The sequence below is a fragment of the Accipiter gentilis genome, chromosome 7 (genome assembly GCF_929443795.1).
Source record: "Accipiter gentilis chromosome 7, bAccGen1.1, whole genome shotgun sequence".
Taxonomy (NCBI): Eukaryota; Metazoa; Chordata; class Aves; order Accipitriformes; family Accipitridae; genus Astur; species Astur gentilis.
In genome coordinates this window covers 21,557,547-21,579,079 of record NC_064886.1, presented here as the reverse complement: position 1 = coordinate 21,579,079, position 21,533 = coordinate 21,557,547, and the positions used below count along the sequence as shown (strand labels likewise).

At 40.8% G+C, this 21,533-nt stretch overlaps 1 protein-coding gene across 1 annotated transcript in view; it reads left to right on the top strand.

Annotated features, from left to right (window-relative positions):
* Positions 1–21,533, top strand: part of GALNT9 (polypeptide N-acetylgalactosaminyltransferase 9) — a 162,050-nt gene that overhangs the window by 54,211 nt on the left and 86,306 nt on the right. Inside the window, exons 3-5 of the mRNA XM_049806990.1 lie at positions 908–1,074; positions 3,203–3,377; positions 15,906–16,103. Coding sequence (XP_049662947.1) covers positions 908–1,074; positions 3,203–3,377; positions 15,906–16,103 — 540 coding nt within the window. The remainder of the gene's footprint in view (positions 1–907; positions 1,075–3,202; positions 3,378–15,905; positions 16,104–21,533) is intronic.

Here is a 21,533-nt window from a genome sequence, read left to right as displayed (position 1 = left end):
AGGGGTCAGAAAGTTTGATAAGAGCAGGAAAAGTCATTTCCTGTGATATCATTAGCAGTATTTGAGAGAGCAGGTTCAGTAATTGCTATGGTAATTCTGAATGGCTTTTGACTGTGAGAACACATAGGTAATTTTTTAAAGTTAACATCTTTGCTAGTGGGAGAGAATTCCACTAAAATGAGGCAGTGTGGTGTTACAGAGGGGCATGGGCTGGGGGCTTGGGAAGCAGAGGCTCTGCTCTGTGCCGTGTGACTTCTCCAGGCCTCGTTTTTGCTTCTCAAAATGGTCTATGGTAATGTATCTGCATCATTGAGCAAGCACAAAAGGAGTTTCAGGATGTAGCTGCCTACCAAGGTGACGTCTCCGATGGAGCAGATCTGTTTTGCAAATATTTCAGCAAGTGCCTGTCTGTACAGCAAACATCACGCATTTGTTATTGCTGCACAAATGGCAAAATTGGAAAGGGTGGCAAATGCAAAATTTACTTGAGTGGGTCCTGGTTTTAAAAGTATGAGATCTAATTGTGAGTTAACAGCAGACCTTCTGATGGTTCCCCTGGGAGCACAGACAGGCTATAGTATTGTGGGCCTTCTCCAGGTTGTTTTTGAGCAAAGTCATTGGATATTCCTTTGGTTTTCAAGAGATGCTTTTAACCTTCCAGAGAATGAGGGCCACTGCAAGTCTGTGTGCATGCAGATGCACTTTGGTTTTCACTGAGTTGATGGAAAGTTTGCCGCTCTTAGCTGTGTTGCTTCTTTTGAGCTTTTACCACATCTTTGTTTGGGATTAGAAAGAACAAAGCCTGCAAGTCCCTATATGCTGGAGAGCAATGAGGGAAGGACACTCTTCAGTGTATTTTACCTCCCAGTGGTTACTCGGGGTTTAATTCTTTCTTTCCTCTCTCCAGGTGCAAACAGATGACCTACCCAGATGACCTGCCGCAGATCTCTGTGGTCTTCATATTTGTAAACGAGGCGCTCTCTGTCATCCTGCGCTCTGTGCACAGTGTTGTGAATCACACCCCATCGCACTTGCTCAAGGAGATCATTCTGGTGGATGACAACAGTGACAATGGTGAACACATGTAACTTTTCCTCTAAGTACTGTATCCTGTGTGGTTAATGGATGTGAAATGTAAATCAAAGGCAGTTTGGTCACTACTAGCTGAAATGCTTTTTTAAAATGTTGGGATGAAACAGCATTGAGTCATTCTGCATTTGAACAGCCAGGGGATGAAGGTCATAGATGCAACCACTGATTTATGGCTAATAAGCTAGATCATAAATTGGTGTGAATTAATATACCTCTATTGAAGTCAGTAGAATTTACAAGAGTTTGTGTTTGTTGATGAGAGGGTTGACTGAGCCACTTGCACAAAGCTGTGAATAAATATTAACTATTTGTATGGCAAATAAACATTAGGTGGGTAAACCCTGCTGATTTCATTGAAATCCTCACAGGATGAATGACATTTGTATAGGCAATCTTAATATAGAAATGACACTTTTCTCCATATTTTCAGATCCAGAGGAATATCACCATTAATAAACTAAAAGTTTAAATTCTGCTTCCAAGGAGAAGTGGGGCTACAGATTCTCCTTAAAGATAGTTTCTACTCTTTTATATGGCAGCACACTCTGCTTCTTCATGATTTAAACAGTTGTTGATAATATCAGATTCTGAGTCTTATTTTTTTGTTGTTGTTGCTTTTGAGGTAGGGAGTAAATTAGACTATGAGAATGAAACAGAATGGGCACAAAGCACATGCAACTTTCAGGTCATCTAGTTCATTAGCATAAAAATAACACTTCTGTCACAGTGATCAAAACTCAAAATATTGGTGAGCATATACGGTGTTATTGATCAACATGTTTCATAGGATGGTCGGGTTTGAAGAACTTTTAGGATAAAGGTGACAGTGTTGTGTTTTAAGTTGTTATACCTTAGACTTCTAGAACTGTTGCAGCTTCTTAAATCATATTTGTTAAAATAAGGCTTAAGTTTAGTATTTCCTCCACAGATCAACAGCTTTAAATCTTTCAGTTTTAAGTTGCTGTTCCTCTTCAAGATCCCTGAAGAGAAAGGAGGGTTGAGAGAACAAATCACTAAAACAAAAATAAGTTAAAAAACCTACAGATTTAAGAAACTTTTTGTCTAATTCTTTCAGCTACAGCAGTGTAACCTATGGAGTAATTATGTGAGATTGCAAAGTGTTTGAGTCAATGTAATACTGAGAAGAATTGGACTTGCTGTTTCTGTGAACTCTTATATGGCTTTTCTCTGTCATTCTTTTAGATAACTGGAGATTTATCAGGTCTTTGATGCCAATGATAATGGTTCTACTGTGTAATATAGATGAGAAGAATGAGGCTTCTAATGTCCTGGAAGCTTCTACTAGTTTTCCTAATAAATATATTTGAGTAAAAACCTCATTATGAGTAAGTTGCAGTGTAAATGAATTACCAAACTAGATTGATTTAAAAAAATACAGAGACCATTTTGGTAATTTGCCTGTTTATAAGCCTATTGAAACGAAGCTGAATAAAGGAGTGAATGAGTTCTGCTCCATCTGTGGTTGAATGCCTGAAAATGAACAAAAGAGAAGAAGTCTATTTGAAATCTTCAATATCTATTTAGTTCAATGGGAAAGAAGCCTGGTATTGAGGAGTCTTAATTATATTTAAGGGAAAACCCTTAAAATTAAAGGAAATTAATTCTGATCTGAATTAGCTCTTGACCAAAAATCCATTGAGGTTCTTTTTCAAACTCTTACTGAATAGCATAGATCAGAAAAAAAAATCACCAGTCTCCCATGTTACACTGCTATAAGGTCAGAATTGTTCCTCCAGATACCAGCTGTAACCTAGTGCAAATCATCAGAGAATTAGAATAGTAATTATTTAAAAACATTTAGACAAACTACCTCTTCAAAACAATACTCAAATCCATCAGGCCATATTAAATCTGTGCAAGTCTAACATTAACTGCTCTGATGCGTAGAGAATTTCTCTGAGCTGATACCCCTGGAACTAGTCCATGCCACAACCGCAGTACTTGGTTTGTATCTGTGAGACTGACTAACAGTTTAGAAATATTTAAGGATTTCTTTCCCTTTCTATTGCAGAATAAATCAAGGTAAAACATAACGTTGCAGAGCTTTTCTCATTCTGAATATTTTTGTGTGGCTTTTTTTGTCCTGCAGTTGAGCTAAAATTTAACCTGGACCAGTATGTCAATAAAAGATACCCAGGTCTGGTGAAAATAGTGCGGAATAACAAACGAGAAGGACTGATTCGAGCCAGAATCCAAGGCTGGAAAGCAGCAACCTCTCCTGTCGTCGGATTCTTTGACGCTCACGTTGAATTCAACATTGGCTGGTAAGTTGTTGGGTACTCCTACAGGGAGAGCAGTACTGTTACACTGTGCCCTGTGTCTCAAAGGCTGTGAGATTTACTCAGCAACAGAGAAGCTGAAAAACTGTAGGGATGACATGGCTGCAGGCTGGTGTTATCACATTAGCAATTACTTTTGAATAATATTCTTGATTATTGCAACATTGCTGACAATCTTCTTCAGTGGCTGCAAGATCCATAAAAAAGCTGTTGTGCCTGCTCTAGTACAGCTCAGTGGAGAGAGAAGTAATTTAAACCACAATGAATATGAAACCTCCAAAGCAGTCAAATGGGGAGACACCATTAAGGAGGCTCTGGGCTGGAGGCAGATGCATGCTTTCAAGTACTTTTTTTTATCTCCTTGTCATTTTCTATCATTTCTTCTTAGAAACTTGAATACCAATCTGATTTCCTCATAAATTTTCCTGCATTTACGTTTGAGGGAAACATTGCATATTTCCTAGATTTGTAGTGGGGCTTGAAATTAGCACGCCTTTCCTCATCCCCTTTGTTTTGCAAGGGAGCAGTATTGACTGTGGCAAGCAGAATTTTGGGCTTAGTGGGCCACATCTGCAGTTGGAGTAAACCTTTGTAGCACCACTTAGTGGCCAGTATTTGGCATTACTGGAAGTGGGAACTGGAGGAACTGATACGTAGTCAGCTGAAAAAGGGCTGCCGGGACCTTCAGTATGTAAAATGTGTATTTTCCAAAGATAGTCTGGTATTTGATAATGATGATGCAGGGTTATGGTGGAGCTGATTACGCTCTGCAGTTCTGGGAGATATCCCCAAATTAAAACTAAAAATAGCTGTACTTACAACCAGAGAGAAACTTAATTGCAAAGGAGTGGAGTGTTTATTTTTATATGTTCATGAATATCTTTATAAAATGGAAGATGCAATAAAATAAGTCTTGTCGTGCACCTGGTTTATGTTCACCCTGGTTTTTTCCCCAGGACTATGAAAGACTATAAAAGCAGTTATAGCAGTTTTCTAGAAGCTTAAGATCTCGTTTAATTTATTTATTTACTTTTAAAGCAACTAGATCTTTCAAATGATTGTAAAAGTTCACGTAGGATAATATCAGCTACTGGACAGAATTGAGGACTGGGGAGAGCATGCTCTGGGTGCTGTTCCCAGTGCTTGTCCTGCCCAAGCTGCAGTTTTCTGAGCCTTGTGGAGAATTTTGTTGTGACTTCCATAAAGGACATTGAGATCTTACTGGTTACTAGAGAAGCTAGGCAATGGTGTCAGTAAGCAGGAAAGGGTTTTGTGGTTGCTTTTGGGTTGGTTTGTTGGTTTTTTTTTTTAACCTTACTGCTTTGCATTAATGTTAGAAAGTGGTGAAATCAGCATAGCAAGAACCTAGACTACTCAGTAAATGAGAGTGTGAATATATCCGAGATAAAAAGTGTTTGCATTTACTGCATCCTCCCTGGTGTACTCTCCTTTCAACAAGTGCGCTTAAGTCTCACTAATACTGCTGAGCCAGTCTGCGCAGCTGCTTTGAGACCACTTGGTTTCTGGAGTAGCCGCAGAGGAAGAATGAGAATAGCAAACATGCACCAGAAGCATCACATATTCCTTTGTTTCAGAGCCACACGTGGAAGCTCAGAGCGTTCCCTTCTGGTGCTTGTCCTGTTGTTTCCCTCAATCTTTGGGGCTGCTGACAGCCATCTCAAACCTTGTTCTATCTGTTTCCCCCTAGTTTTAATTCTGTCCACCTGTGCATATGCGGTTGCCTGTCATTTCAATTTTCGTCTCATCTTCTTTTACTAGAAGGGACTGGAAGTCCTTCCGTCTGGACCGCTTTATTTTTTTCCCGCTAGGTTAACATTACCCCTACTCCATAACCCTATAAACTTGGTAGTCGTGCAGGAGTATCTTGTTAAAGTACTGCTGTTCTATTCTCCTACTAAGTCTCGTCTTGCATGAATATTTCCCCCCATTTTCAATGTATATTCGTGTATTTAGGGGCCACATGGATTGCTTCCACTCAAAGCTGTCTGTGGATTATTTGTGAGGCAATTAAAGAGAAGCCATTCCTTTACCACAGAAAAGAGCATTAGCTTTCTGTTTGGTTTGTGTTCCATCTAAAAGTCAAGTACCTGCAGTGCAATTTTAATCTCCCAATCTGTGGCTGCTTTACCTGCTAATCAGTTGGCAGATTAATTCATAAAGAATCAGAGAAGGACTTCTTCACTTTCTCATGAAATATGCAGGCCTCTGACAACAAAAAAACTTTTCTTTAAACAATAGTTGCCCTATTTACAGGTGAGCTTTTGCCTTATATCGCACTATAGCATTTTACATGCTCTCACAGCATTACTCTCCAGGGACACTTCTTCTAAACTAAAAAACAATCTGGTAGGATATAAAAAAAATCCTCTACAACCTGGCAGGTCAAATTAACTATTGAATTATTTATTTTGCTGTGCTTAATTGCTGCTTTTTTGCTTCTCAGGTGTTGAAATGTATTAGCTCAGAGATTTTCTACTGACCTGTTCCCCTTAAGGCTTTTGATAGCGTGAGCCAATACTGCTGCTGTGAGAGCAAAAGTGGAGAGGACTAGCTGAAAGGGAGGCCATTACTATTAATTCTCAAATGGAATTTTATATTAAAATTACATGGTAATATATATGTACAGTTCACCTGTACAGTTCTACCTGTCCTGCAGTAGAACCTTGTCTGTTTTTAATGGTTACTTAACATCAGTAGAAAACAGCATGTAGAGTTGGCAACCCAGCAGAACCAATAGGTATGAAAAGCTCCTGTACATTCCTCTCTGAGGGTATATTTAAGCTTGTATAGTTCAGTTTTCCCTTCAGTCCTCTGAAGATTTCAGCATTCCTGCTCTGACTTTTGTATTAGGCCCACCCACTGTGCGTTAAGCAGCCCTCAGTAACACTGAGTACAAACCATTGCGTCCTGGCTGCTAATTGTGTTGCAGAAGATGTAGAGCATTATATAGACTCCTGTCTTTGAGAGATGGGAAAGAATAACATGACAAGGAGAAGAGAACTTCACTACATTATATCTGGGAGCAGGAAAGAGAGATGGCAGACATGGGATGTTAATTCCGGTGAGAAAAAGGACACATTGAGTGAAGGAGAGCAGAAATCAGTAAGTGAAAGGCAGAGGCCACAATATATTAGCAGCTGTAAAGAGGGTGCTAGGAGCCATAAAAGAAGACATAATGATAGAGTATTATACTTGCATTCTATCTTAGGAATTGCTTTTGCTCCTATCACAGAGGTAGTATCAGAGCACTGAATGGAATTGTGCAGTACTGTAGTAATTCAAATTTTGCCAGACAAAGGGGGAGTAGCAGTAAGGAAGCAGTGGAGTAAGAAGATTTAATCAAAAGATTTAAATATACCAGAGAGACAGAGACAACCCAACATGAGAAAGAGGACCTGAAATATAAGCGAGTATCCCTCAGATTGTGCCACAAACATCCCATCATCAAACATGTCCTGGTTTCAGCTGGGGCAGCGTTAATTTTCTTCCTAGTAACTGGCACAGTGTGCTTTGGATTTAGTGTGAGAAGAATGTTGATAACACACTGATGTTTTAGTTGGTGCTAAGTAGTGCTTATCCCAAGTTAAGGATCTTTCGGTTTTCCATGCCCAGCCAGCAAGCAGCGGCACAAGAAGCTGGGAGGGAGCATAGCCAGGAGAGCTGACCTGCACTAGCCAAAGGGATATTCCATACCATAGGATGTCATGCTCGGTATATAAACTGAGGGGAGTTGGCCAGGAGGGACTGATCACTGCTCAGGCATCGGTCAGCAGGTGGTGAGCAATTGTGTTGTGCATCACTTGTCTTTTCTTGGGTCTAATTTCTCTCTTTTTGTTATGTTCCTTTTCATTACAATTATTATTATTATTGTTATTATATTTGTATTGTTGTTATTATTTTTTTAAAATTTGGTTATTAAACTGTTCTTATCTCAACCCACCAGTTTTACTTTTTTTTCCCAATTCTCCTCCCCACCCCACTGGGAGCAGGGAGGAAGGAGTAAGTGAGTGACTGCGTGGTGCTTAGTTGCTGGCTGGGGTTAAACCACGACAACGGATTATCCCTGAAGTTGGCAGTGTTTTAAAAATATAGAAAACTGGTATTTTAATGAACTAAGAAGAAGAGCTAAAGATCAAGATCCCTAGGTCTATGGATGACACTTTGTAGGTACTATTTCATGCTGTACTATGTAGTGCAATTTGCTGTGGTGACTGTAAGCAGTGGATTCTCGAGGAAGTGTGTCAAGGAAAAAGGAAGTTGATTTCCTGCTAATCTTCTACTGACTTTGGTTATTCCCAGTACTGTGTAACAGAGACATGGTTGTGCTTTTGTAGCACAAGGTCCTTGCCCCCCTGAAAGCTCCCTTATTAATATTTTCATATTACTGGAAGCCAATCTCTGCCAGCAGGTAAACCCCCCACCTGCCCTGTTCAAGCTCAGGTGGCTCTTTGGGGACTTGGCAAGGTCCAGGTGGTTCTTTCCTTCTAGTGAGAGAAGTGCTGAAGATGAGGGTGAAATTACCTTTGCAGTCCTTCTCCTGTGCAGTCCCTCCCCTCTGGAGGGTTCAAGCCTATCACTCCTGCTCAGGACATGGTTCATTGCAGCATCCCTGGTACCGTGCTAAGTTTGGCCTGGCAAGTTTTAGTTATGCAAATGCAAAGGACAGGATGTGTTTATTAAGGGAGTTTTTTGTCTCATCCAAAGCCTCTACCATCACTTAGGATCAATTTGGTAACCTAATGGAATACATGTTTTAGATAGCAAAAGTGAACTAATATTATCTGAGTGAAGAGGGCAACGTGCAACATAAGCCATGTGGGCCTTTCAGATTCATGGGACAGTGCCAGCTTACGGACAGAGGACATGCCAGAAAAGCAACTTCAACTATTCATCTACCTAAACAACCTAGAGTGTTCATTGAAGCATCCTCATTGCTTTTCAGTGGTGCAGAAAAGAGCTATTCAGATTTGGCAGCCAAAGAGCTGATCTTTAACTCTCCAGCAGGCATTTATGCTGCATTCGCTCCATTCTGGCTGGGGGCTGCAGGTCTGAAACCTCCCAAGGCACACAGGAATGCTGATAGAGACGTCAGGTAGAACAGATGGGGAATTTCTCTCTCCTCTTAAAGACTGAGGAAGGGAGTATGAAATTTTTTTTTTTTTTAGTTCTCTGAACACTTATTTACAGGAAAGGCATTCTGCATGAAATATTCCTCAGTTGGCCTCAGTGAAGAATTATGTATGTCAGTAGATCTGCTTGTCTGCATCTGATAAATGTATATTGCCAGTGAAATGTGAGGTAGCGTATAAAATCACATGCAAAATAAGCTTTCAGTTTACACAGATCTTTTTCTTATATTTCCGTGTTAAGTTTTTACTTCATGGTACCTGACAGTGGTACAGCCAGAGTAAAATACGGTGTTAAACCCACTGAGCCATAAAATCTAGCAGATGAGACCATGCTGTCTTTCATTTATGTCTTATAAGGACTCTTCCTTAAGTCCTTGCAAGAAAAGAAAAAAGAAATTCTGATTTGTGAAAGGGGGAAAAAGAAAGGTTGGATTTTTTTAATGTTAGTTCTTCATTTTTTATTTGAGTAAAAATCACAATAGTGATGGTGGAGAGGAAAAAAAGACGTTTATCTCAAAATAAGCCAGAGATTAGTGTATTTGGGTACTCGCCTGGGACAGGGCAGATTTTAAGAGAGACGTTTCCCAATGCAATTCCTGTCATTTAGGAAAGGATTTACTTTTGGGCAAATTCAGAAAAAGTGACTTGCAGGCGGGGCAGGAAAGGGAGGTATTGAGAAATGCCTAGTGCAATAATTCTAATTAAGAACTGAAAAGTATTCTGAGTCCACTCCTGAGATGATGCATGTTAGCAAGGCATCCCTGAAGTTGTGAAGTCCATTGAAGTGGAAGAGTTGGACAGCAGAGAATCTGGCCTGCAGCATGCATGTGGTTTCTCTTAGATCACATGCATTTATTCCTATTTTGTGCCCTTTTAAAAGTCTGCTTGAAGTCAGCAGGTATTTTTACATATTTAAAAAGGTGAATTATATAATCCTGTGTGCTGAGGAGCTCATTACTAACTTGTTTTTATCTGTTTTTTTATGTGGAAGAAGCTGTTCTTTTTAGTGCTGTGAAAAATCAGACTTCCCCATTGGCATGAACTCTCCAGCAATCTGATAAGGATGTAAGACAGCATACAATTTTTGTTTGCTGTGGTTTCCTGTGGGGTTTGAGCTGCTCTGAACTGGCCCAATATTAAATACATGATGTATATATGTTCAGAGATAGACTTACAATGGGATTAGAGAAGCCTTTGTGATCACAGTATGACCCCTGCCTTTGCTCTCAATCTTCTTACAGGCTTATTCTATATTCTGGGTTAAATTCTGCCTTCCAACTTTTTTCCTAACTCTAATGTTTACCTTGGGAGCACTTTTTCTTTGAGGTCCACAGTACTGGCATTGCTGGAGCTCCCACTGAAGTCATTATGGGTGCTCAACACCTTGGAAAATCCAGTGTTAATCCAGAAATTGACCCACTGGTAGGCAAAAGCATTAAATGCATGAAATGCATGGGCTATATTTGGTGATATCCTCAACAGTCTTGGACAAATCGACACATCCTTGTGTTGTGAATTTGCTACTCATCAGAGATTCCTTCCACAAATTCCCCAAGAGAGTTTCTGTAAGGAGTCATCACTTACCAAGGCACCTGCTGTGGATGTTCCTCCCAGCACGTCCTTGTGCCTGTGGGAAGCTCACCAAAATCATGGGGCAGCAATATGCTTTGTGGCTTTTCAACCAAGCACTGTCAATCGCAGGGCTGAGTCCTGGGAATTAGACTTCAGCAGTGTGTTGCTGTATTTCTGGAACTGCTTCAGAGAAATAGAACCCAAGTGAAAATACCCTTTAGCCTAGTGGAGTCTGTAAATGAACTAAATTTATTGTCCTTTCTCTTCCGGCTTTAACCATTCACCAGCAATCTATTCAGAGTGAGAAGAGGACACTGGCAAATATATATTTTTAGAGAGGATAGAAGGGATGAACTTCCTATGTCACTCAAATTCCAGCCCAAATTGTCTGCTTGGTTTTTATTAGGTGGAAAAAAGAACTGGATGATGTGAAGCACTACCTTTAAAGCTGAATCTTTTGATTATATTTAGTTTACTGAAATCTGTCATGTCCATAATTATGCCTGGGAGAATTTTTCCTCTTGCTCCAGTAAATAACATGTTAACCATATATGCTACTCTGTGGCCATAAAGTACATTGACTCAGATACAAGCTATGAACCTAATATTTTTGCATCTGTGAAAAATAGAGATGAATCTCAAAATTCACATCTGGCTTATGTACCTGATCAGGCAGGGCTGAATCCTGCCTCACTGCCAGCAGTGGCCACGTGGAAAGGAAATACTCAAGCAACATATTGCAGCTCATTAGCATAGCATGTCGAACATATTTGGACTTCAGCAACCTTTTCCACTCTGTCCTTTTAGTCCTGGAGCACCTGACTTCTGCAGATGCACAGTGCAAAAAACAAGAAGGAGAAAACAAAAAACAGGGAAAGAACACTGGTGTCTCTAAAGGGGATGAGTAAATCTACATAATAATGTAGCAGCTTAAAATTAGGAAAAAAATTAGAAATTACTAGGAAAGATTTAATCATAATCCTTTCAAAAACCTGAAGCAATTAGACAAATCCAGAATTACCAGCAAAGTTGACAAAGGATTTGATGAACGTGCAGCTCAGCTTACAGAGACAAAGACACTGTGTAAGTCCATTGAGCCTAATAGAGCTACTCCAAGGCTGGACTTCGCTAGCAATGAATAGCAATAACCCCCCCTTCATATTTCATGGATTACCTAAGATAAGCAATGTAAACACAGTCCATTACCCAGTTCTGTTCAAGCTTATAGTCCTTTTTCATTGGCCATTACCTAGGGAGCTTGGCAGGCAGAAAAATAGAGCACAAGCAGTGTCAGTGGTGCAGAGGGCATTGGCAGAATCTGGGATTTGAATGTGCCTATAGATCTCACTAAGATGAGCTAGGGCTTGGCATTCAGATGCCCATTGCTGTTTCTGCTGTCCCTGACTGGGCAAGACAAGCTGTGAAATGTCACGGGTGTACAATGTTTAATTAAATGGCTCTCCATTCTGAGGTCTGCTAAGTAACAGAGAACAACTCTGCACTGGATTTTCTCTTTCCATCTGTGACTCGGAGCCTGCTCTCTTACTTGTAGGTGTGAACATATTTTGGAAGTTAGATAAATGTGCAGCCTGTCCAGATACTGAATCTTTCCTGTTCCTAATACCTGCAGGGATGTGACTTCCACACGTGTGGATACAGACAGAGGAGGAAAGTCACTTCCATTGATGGGGATGGGAGGTTGCGAAAATGAAGTTCCAGCAGTTGCCTTCATACCAATTCACTCCATAACCTTGGCATGGTATTTTACTTCATCTATAACCTGAGGGTAGAGATACCAACGCTTGCTGAAGTAGTAGTATCTTCAACATTTACACTTCTTGAGTGCAGGGGACCAAAACAGATCTTCCATCACAGGGACAGCTTTCAGATGCCTCAGATTTCAGGAAAGTTCAAAATCTGAGATTTCAAATTAATAGAATGATAGAGATTAATGAAATTTCATCATGTATTTTGATCCGACTGTTGTATTACACTCCAGAGATCCCTCCTTGTGCCATTCAGATGCAAAGTACCAAGTCAGGTGGTAATAAATGTAAGCCATACAACTGGAAAAACACAGGAGTTCAGTCAACTGTAGAGTGACAGGAGTAGTTTGGTGATGGCTGGTGTGACAGCAGCACCAGAGCTGGGAACGGAATTCTCTTGCTGTGAAGAAAATGAGGACCCAGATTAGTATTTCCAAAACACAAGTATCAGATGAACACAATCACAAATATGATTGAGGGCTGAAAATCTGAGTGACTGTTAAATATTTTCTTCATATTCTTTCTTTAACCATTATTGGGGATACACTTCAACAGTCCAATTTTAAGCTGTCTTACAAAGTAACCGGCTAAATTCCTTCTATATTCAAAATAGGCTCCTCTGGAACATTATTAATCTTACCTATTTTCAGTGTCTACATTATTATGAGAAGCACCTGAGTATAAAAGTGCCAGCCTCTGCCTGTCTCTGCTGAGAATGGAAGTTTGAGGCAATTACCTTGGATGTGGGGGGTCTATTGCAGACATCTGACTTTAAGGGAGAAGAATTCCTTATCTCTTCTAGCTTTTTCATTACATGATCTCAATCTACCCTTCCAAGGAAAATACTTGCAAAATGAGCACACAAGGAGGAAATGTGGAAGGAATATGGAAACTTTAGGATAGTTTTAAGTATGATGGGTGAACAATCTTGCTCTGTACCAACATAAACTTCCCAATAATTAAGGACTTGAGGATTTGATGACCAAAGAACTCTAACCAAGAGAGATAAAAATAGTTTTAAAAACTCCTAGTCTTTCCTCGCTTGTCAAAGACCTGTTTCCAGAATCAGATGGTAGTGAATAAGAATGACAGAATTTGATTCTTACAAAGGAAACCCATTTACAGATTTCTGCTTCAGAAGGCATGCAGTCAGTTTTCCTGCTTTGCAGGGCAGATCTGGAAACCAACTCAAACATAATAAATTTGTGCATGCTATGGAAGTCCCTGGGTGCCAGTGTGCCCTGCGACGTGCACCAGGTCTCACTGGAGGATGTAATCACTCTGCTCGGTGACTTCCCCACTGCACCGAATCTGTTGAAGCAATGCCCAAGGGCTTCAGGAGTGGGCTGCATCCCAAGGTGTTGTTTAGTTTGCAAGGAACTCAGAGTCGGTTTTGCAATGAGGCTTCTGCCGCAACTGCTCCACATGGAAGGTGACCTGCTCCAAGGTCATTTTTTTTCTCCACAATCACAGAGGAGGATTCTTCTTTCAGTCAATTAGTGGCCTGTCATTAGTGACATCTATACCTGTTATTTGTTATTTTGAAAACCTTTGTTTCAGAGACTAGAAGGGAGTGGGAGAGCCTCCTGCTGATATTATGCACAGGGGTTACTACAGCCATGCATGGAGGCACCTGATTCATGATGTGAGAGGTGTGTCTGGCTGACATCTCCACTGTTCTGCTGTATTTTCTTCTGCTGCCTCTAGGATGATAAGCAGAGATAGCATTATGGAAAGAACAAAGCATATTCATTCTGCATTCTTCTCTGCTTTCTTGGAGTTGCGAGAGTTTTTCTGCTGTCCACTCACTGGTTTTTAAAATCATTAATCTCATAAACATAATCTCTTATTAATAAAGGAAGCGGCTTATCCTGATTTGGTAGGTCATATTAGCTCTTTATGTGGGTACATGAGTGTGGCCTAAAGACCACACAAATTGGCATTCTGAATCAGGTATTGTGCTGTCCTGAATCTCTCTCTGTTGTTACTTGTCTCTCCCACAGAAAGAAAAAACAACAACAACAAAAAAATCTCCTTTGAGTCTGGGGTGCAGTTCTTTAAATGCCAGGCAAAAAAAGGGGGAAAAAGAAACAACATATGATGCTGCTGACTAAGGAAATATTTTAAAGCCAAAAAGGTACTTAACAATCTGAGCTGAAATCACTGTACCTCCCCTGGGCTGATGCACTTTCATGCTTCTATGGAGATCTTTGGTACCTTGCAGGACTGGGCTTTCACAACAGTAGTACTGCACCAAAAATTGCAGGTGGCAGGCATTAGTAAGAGAGACCTCAGGCCATTCCAGTCATGAGGGATGCGTTGATTTATTCCCAAAATAAATCAAGTAGAGTAACAAAACAATATATGTTGCATATGAGATGAACGTCTCTTTCATAACCTTCCTGGCCAGGGGGAATTTCTGCAACTTGCAATGTCGTTCTTCTCTTCCCACCATGCTTGTGATCATCCTTTTAATTAAAACTTCCATGCCCTGTGTTATTGGCATCCAGCTGATAAATTCAAATGTCATTTTTCTAAGGGAATCCAAATAAAACTAGTTTAACTCTCTTCGACTTCTCTCCAAATGAAATGCTGTGACACCTTGACTTTTGTCAGTTATGCTCTTATTTTACATTGTTTTGTGATGGTTTATTTGCAGTAAGTAGCTCATCATCAATACTCAAGGGGTTTGCTGACTCTATCTGTCTTTTTACTGATGTGGGAGGGGTAAAATGAAGAGAAAGCGAGCAGTATACGACCTCATGTAAGCCATATGGAGTCTGTGCATGTAAAAGGTAAATATTTTGGCCTTATTCAAGCACAAAGAAATTGCTGCCTTCTTATGGAAGAGATCAGAAAATTTGCAATATTTCAGATCAAGGCAGTAAAGCTTGAAAATGGAGGTTGCATTAATTCCATAACTTGTCCCTTTCTGTTGGCCTACACAAGAAAATACATGGTAACAAACTAAATATAACAAACAAAATATAAGGCAACAAACTTGAAACCACAAAGGAACAATTGCCTTTTAACCAACAACAAAAGAAAAAAGAGAAAAGATCGGTGTTCAAATCCTACTACCTTTGTGAATCGCAGCAAACCACCATTCCCTTAAAGATACATGTGAGAGCTCTGCACAATCTTCAAAGCTTATTTCAAGGAGAAACACAGTTACAAAGGAGTCAACTGGTGGCTGTTTCTAATACTGCTTTGAGAAGTGCTTTCCACCTTTATGTAAGTCTGCTACCTCTTTGGATCAGTTTGTATGTAAATTCATAGCAACTTCAGACTACCTTGCTCAGAAATGAATGTTTGCATGAAGCTTTTTACTTTCCTGAAACACTTTGGGATGTAGCTTCTGTTGAAAGCACATTGATGTTTTAAAGCCTTTTGAAATGATGGCACATTTCCTGCAGTTTGCTGCTTTTGCACCATCTGGCAATTGAAATCTTCTCATCACCAAAGAGGTTTTAGAAGGCATAATGCAGTCATGCTTGTCATTCAAACTAGATCCGATGGGGTCAGTCCTTAGGAAACAAGATTAAAACCTTTGAGTAACCTTCAGATTCATTCACTCCCTGGTGTGTGTTTTGTTCTTCAGGCCTTGGCAGCAAGAGCAGGTATTTAATCACCACTGGGCATCCTGGTGGTGTAGCCATTAGGACACCATTTAGTTATTCTTGGCCCTAGTGTCTCTCAACACTTGTGCATTGCAAAATGAACTGACAGTCTCCAGGCCTCAGAATAAGTGTTTGGTAAAATTTTGTGGTGTTAAACTCTGGTACAGCTTCATAAAGGTAACAATTCATGTGCTGTTGCTATAAGAAGTACCCACATCAGGCTCCAGCCTCTTCAGTGTATGACAGTGATCTATCTGTATTTGATCCCACTATGCCATGTTATGGGCTGCCATCTCTCTGGGTTACTGCTGTCAGTATTAGAGAACTTCATTTTACCAGACTGCAAAGCAGGACCTGGGATTACTGGATGGCTGTAAAACATTTTGCTGTTTTTATTGTTCTCAGGGTGGAACCTGCACTTACCCGGATCAAAGAAGATCGAAAGCGGATCATCTTACCAGCAATTGACAATATCAAGTACAACACTTTTGAAGTGCAGCAATACGCCAATGCAGCCCACGGCTATAACTGGGGCCTCTGGTGCATGTACATAATCCCACCACAGGACTGGCTTGATAAAGGGGATGAGTCAGCTCCCATCAGGTAAATCTCCCATGTGCTGTCATTTTGGTACTAGCAATGTTTCCGTCTCCGCTGTCTGGCAAGGGGGAATTGAAGTGAAGCAAGGCTATAGGCTTTGAACCGGGGTAGCAAAATGAAACTGAAGAAAACAGATGGCTCTGCAAAGCTGTGGATGTATGCATCGCATCTCAGAGCTGCACCGCAGTGCACTCAGAAGTGCGTGTGCTCTAGTTGTGAATGAGTGGTTCAAGTTCACGTTGGAGCGCTTAGTAGGATAGCAAGATCTTTTTCATCTATGCTTTTGTTTTCTAGTGGACTCTGGCATGAGTAATAAGCCAGTGAAACGTTGTGTGTATGAGAAACAAAGGTATTTTGTATGTGATTACAAAGAGGCTGGCTTCACTTTTGCTCTGTAGGCAGCACTCTTGGCCATCAGCCCAAGCCAGAGCTTCCCAGGAGCACTAGTAGGAGATGTGTTAGCCTTGCCTTGTTTGAGAGTTGCTCTTTTTTTTGAGAGCTTTGCACATGTTCTGAGTTTTCCTACTGGATGAATTTTAACATTAAGTTGGAGCACGTAGTCAGAGTGTAATTTTATTTTTCTCTATAAGGGAACATTTTACCTTACAGAAATGGAATTTTCGAAGGAAATACTGTTTCAGGAATTGTGATAGTGTTTTCAAGAATCGTTACAGTGGGAAAACAGGAACTGATAAGAAAGGGGCTTTCGTTCCCCTTTATTTGAAAATTTACAACTTTCAGCCCTTCATCTCCAGTGCAGATGCTTGTCTAACAGCTCCTCTGAGATGTGCTGTGGTGGGTGAAGGGTCCTGTTGATAGCAACTGTTGAAATAAATGCTAAAAAATATGAAGGCCAGGTAGGCACTTTAGGTTGTTCTGCCCTACTTTTGAGATTTCTTAGGAAGGACACAAATTACCACCTTAGAGTCATCTCCATTTTGATGCATATCAGCTTCATCCTAAAGTAAGTTAAAACTCTATTGTATGGTCCCAATGTAGGTTCTGGCAGAGAAGCTGAGGTACTTCCCTTCCAGTGTAACGCTTGAGCTGTCAGGTCCTGAAAAGTCCATCCAAGCACTTCAAACAACATACCTAACTGAAAGGATCCAAGTGGTCTTTTGGAAGTGAAGGGACACAAACTGATCTCATTTCTAAGTGATCGGTTGGATGGCATCATCTCACAGGACCCATCCCTTATAGAGAGAGTAATATTTCAATCCATTTTTGAGCAAGTGTTGCAAGTTGCGCTTAGGTTCATTCTCATGCCCTCTGACTGCAAAACAGAGCTATACAGTAACATTAACCTTATTTACTACAAGACAGCACAGTCCTTCTTCACTGACCCTTTGCTCAGCTTGAAACTTCAAGAAGCAGGAAAGTAATTACTTAGGAAATCAGTTTTCCTGGATATCATGCCCTGCTCTCCTCACATTGTTTTAAAAGTGCAGAGTTTTTTGTATCTATTTTGCTCAGTCCTGAGAAATAATTTATTGATGAAGGAAAATTAATCAGCCAAAGCTTTCACTCCTGAAATAAGGGTTTCATTCTTTTATTCCTGAAAGGTTTTGCACACTTCATTACTTCCAGTTTATATGTGAAATCACTGTATTAATCTTCACATCAGTTGCTCTAATATTTGAGTATCTTCTGTTCTGGAGACAATGATCACACATCAGATAAGACTGAACTAAGAGGTTAAACCTCAGCAAATTCTTAGACATGATTTTCAGTGGTGGTAGCTCGTGCACTCCCTAAAATATGGAATTGCATCTGCAAAACTCTTCTGAAAATTCAACTACAGATCTTTTTAATAGAGTATAAGGAATCTCATCCTTGTAATGAGGGGATAAGAGGGTTTTTTAAGCGGTACAGGGCCTGATTTACCATGGGTTTTCCTCAGGTTTATATTCAAGCTCTTGCCGGAGTTATATCAGCACTGAGTTGGACTCATACAGAAGTGAATAAGGTCCAAACTCAAGCACTGAGTGGTGTTGAAATCTGATGCATTTAAGTAGCTGGCTCCTGAGAGCAGCGACTTTATTCTGAACCTGAGTGAAGAAACCCTCTAATTCAACAGTGCTTAAACAGCCCAGAGACAGATGAGACAAGCAGCACAAGGAGAGTGCCCAACCCTTGATGACAAATATCAGTAGCACTGAGACCTTGTGATTGCAGAAGTATCTCTCCTGCAAATTATGAATTACATGCCCTAAAATGCAGAGACATCAACACTGAACCGTGAACACTTACCTGTCTCCCTGGGAACATGTGCTTTGAAGGCAGTGATCTAGGAGAGCAGAGCATCCACCTTATACCCACACTGCACTGATTTCTCATGGGCCACTGAAGCAGTAGCACCTGGATGGATTTGCTGAAGTATTTGGCTGTGCTGTTTCGTGCTCTCGTGTTATGCCTGCCTATAGAAATACAATGCAATTTTGTGGCTTTTAAGTGATACACCAGCATAATTATGGTAATGGAAAGAGTGAAGGTGTGACTGTTATCGATGAAAAGGATCAGGAAGTCTGTACTTAGAATTGAGATTTGAAAGCACCCATGATGGGAACTTAGTAGCTGTAGAAAACTTAAGGTATATTTTCAAAAGGAAGGGGAAGTCAGACTAGTGAGCAGACTGTTTCAAAAATCTGTTGGTTTGGTACAGATTTTGGTTTTGTAACCAGCTTTTCAAGCCATGTACCGCAACCATGATTTCTCTTTCAGTCCAGTTTGCAAGGCATGCAAACTGGTCCACACTGGTGGTGTTTGGATCCATGTGTCTGTTTAGTGCATTCATAAGATTGCAGGACTGCTCATCAGCATGAAAACTGCAAGTTCATTTAGTCCTTGCTGACACTGTCCCTCTTAAGGCTTCCTCTGACACTGGCTTCAGCAAACAGTGGGTTTGTTTTGTGTTTCTGTGTGTTTTGTAAAAGAAAAGGCTAATAACTAATAACTCCATGACTGCTTTTGCAGTTGGTGTAGCTGAATACTTCCTCCCAGATCTCCAAAGGGATTAAAGATTTTCAGTGTTAAAAAAATTGCGTACCCTGGTATCAGTGAGGATCAGAGCCCTGGCATTTCTGATGTTTGCATTGTATGAATAAATATCATTGATCTGCAGAAAGTAGAGTCCAATTCCTGTCTTCTTCTGGGATTACACAACAGATGTGCTTATGTCTTTTCTCAGAAGTTTTCTATTTGAAGCCTGATCCTCTACTTTCTTGAACACTAAGAGTGGTGTGATCCCACTCAGAGCCTTGCTGGGAAGGAGCAGGAACTGTCCCTCAAGTCAGTGGGGCACCGTATGGGCAGTCATGTCAAGTGCACACCGTAAAATGTCAGATCAGCTATTGTGGTCCAAGTGACAAAGGGGATGTGGCCTTGAAGTGCAAACAAAGGCAAAGAAATAGCAAGAACAAAGTGTCAGATTTTGTAAAGATTTCTGGTACAGTTTAAAGTCGGTTCTTTTTTTTTTTCCCATGTTAATACTCTGAAATTCAGAACAATTGATGTTCCCTGAATCAGCTTCTGCAGGCAATCCATTTTGCATGTTTGACATTTGAGATGTAAGCTGTCTCTAATGTGAAGATTTAAATGAGGATTGTTATTTTGACACGCTATGTCCATCATATCATTTTCCATTTGTGTTCCTGAGAACACACTGCCCCAAAACGTCCTTATCATCTGGCAACAAACTGTGTAACAAAGGATCCTATTTCAGAGGGTTTCTAATGAATTTGACTATGCATTGAAACAAGCTGGGTTTTTTTCTGTGTGCAGAAGATAGTACTGGTTTTTGGAACAGCAAGGAAGATTTCTGCTATCCTGAGCTCTGGCTCTGGCTCATCTTCCCTCACCTGCCGTGATTATGATGGACTGCTCTGTGTTTGATTTCTTGATCAGCAGCCACTAACATTAGAGTCATTAGTCAGCCTCACTCAGCCAAGCGCTGCACAGCTTTCCATTTTATCTTCCTCCAGCAGCAGTGGTGCATTTCATTGTTGCATATGTTCTCACTTATTGCTTTAATATGCCATTGCTTGGTACCAGTAGGAATGTGTATGTACATGCACTGAACCAGCCACTCCAGAAAGCACGTGTGTCTCACTCATGGTTGTAAATTTGCGTCCAGTATGGCCACAGTGAAGTGGTTTGTGCTGCCTACTTTAGCTGGGAGTGTGCATGCCCATCTCATGTGCAAGTCAGGCCCCGTCCTGGTCTGTCACAGCAACGGTGATGCAGCCATGTTGGGTCTTCGTTGCTCTGGGAAGAATTCCATCTGTGTACCTGCATTTAGGAATGGCCTCATCTGTAAAGTCTTTCAGGCTAAACCATGGTGTCATGTAGTAATAAAACTGGTGACTGTTTATTGATTGATTATGGCCATCTTTTCTGTTGCTGGTTCACAGGAGCCTGTAACAGAGCAGTTTTTAATTTGTCCAGGTTCTGATGGGTATCCTGCCTGTTCCAAAAAATACACTTCCGTGGGGCATCAGAGAGTTATTCTACATCCCTATGGCCGTGCTTTTCCTAGCCAAGCATTCTGGGTTGCTTTTTTTTCACACGCTATAGCTCTCCAAAAGCGTTAACAAACCTTCCCATCATTAAGCTTGTCAGGTTTTTTTCCTGTAGATCCTGAGCAGCAAATCTGTCCTTGAGTTCTGTTCTCATGGGCTGGTGTGACTCTTTCTTGCAGAAGACATGAGTTGTAAGAAAAAATAAATGCTTATGGAGGTACCATGCAGGTTTTCCCCACTTGTCTGTCAGGTGAGTGGTAAGGGCCTGCTTAGTAACCTGAATCAAAGAGACATTCTGCCAGGAAAGGTGGAAAACTCAAAGATATGGTTTGACATGTCATTTGAATCTCTTTCTCTCTGTCCTTATCCCTGTATATATATGTTTATGTTTATATATTTATTTACAGTTATATTTGTGTTTGTAGTTATGTATTTGTGTGTGAGTGTCTGTAGGTCAGTTGTTCTGGAAATTGGACTTGTATGCTCTGAAAACTGTTTCAAATGTGACCTGACTGCATGTACACTGAGCTTAAGGCAGGGGGAGAAAGATGCATAAGGGAGAGGAAGACTTACCGCATCATGTGCAGTATGTCAGTCTAGCGCTCATCTCTTTCCCCTTTACTTCTTCATGAAGCCCCCAGGCAGCATCCTTCAGTTGTCTGTAAAGGGAAGGAGGGGGATGCACCTAGCTGAAGAAATGGGTATCGGCGCTTGCTGGAGTTTTGCCGACAGACCCATGCTCCTGGAGATCTCGCTAAAACAAAATAGTTGTGACTCAGACCTACTGCAAGTGGCTTTCATTCCTGGCCAATGTGTTCTCTGTTTCTGGTACCCCATCCCATAGCGGGCACTGCCCTCTTCCATACAGTGCCTCTTGTGGTTTAACCCCAGCTGGCAACTAAGCACCATGCAGCCA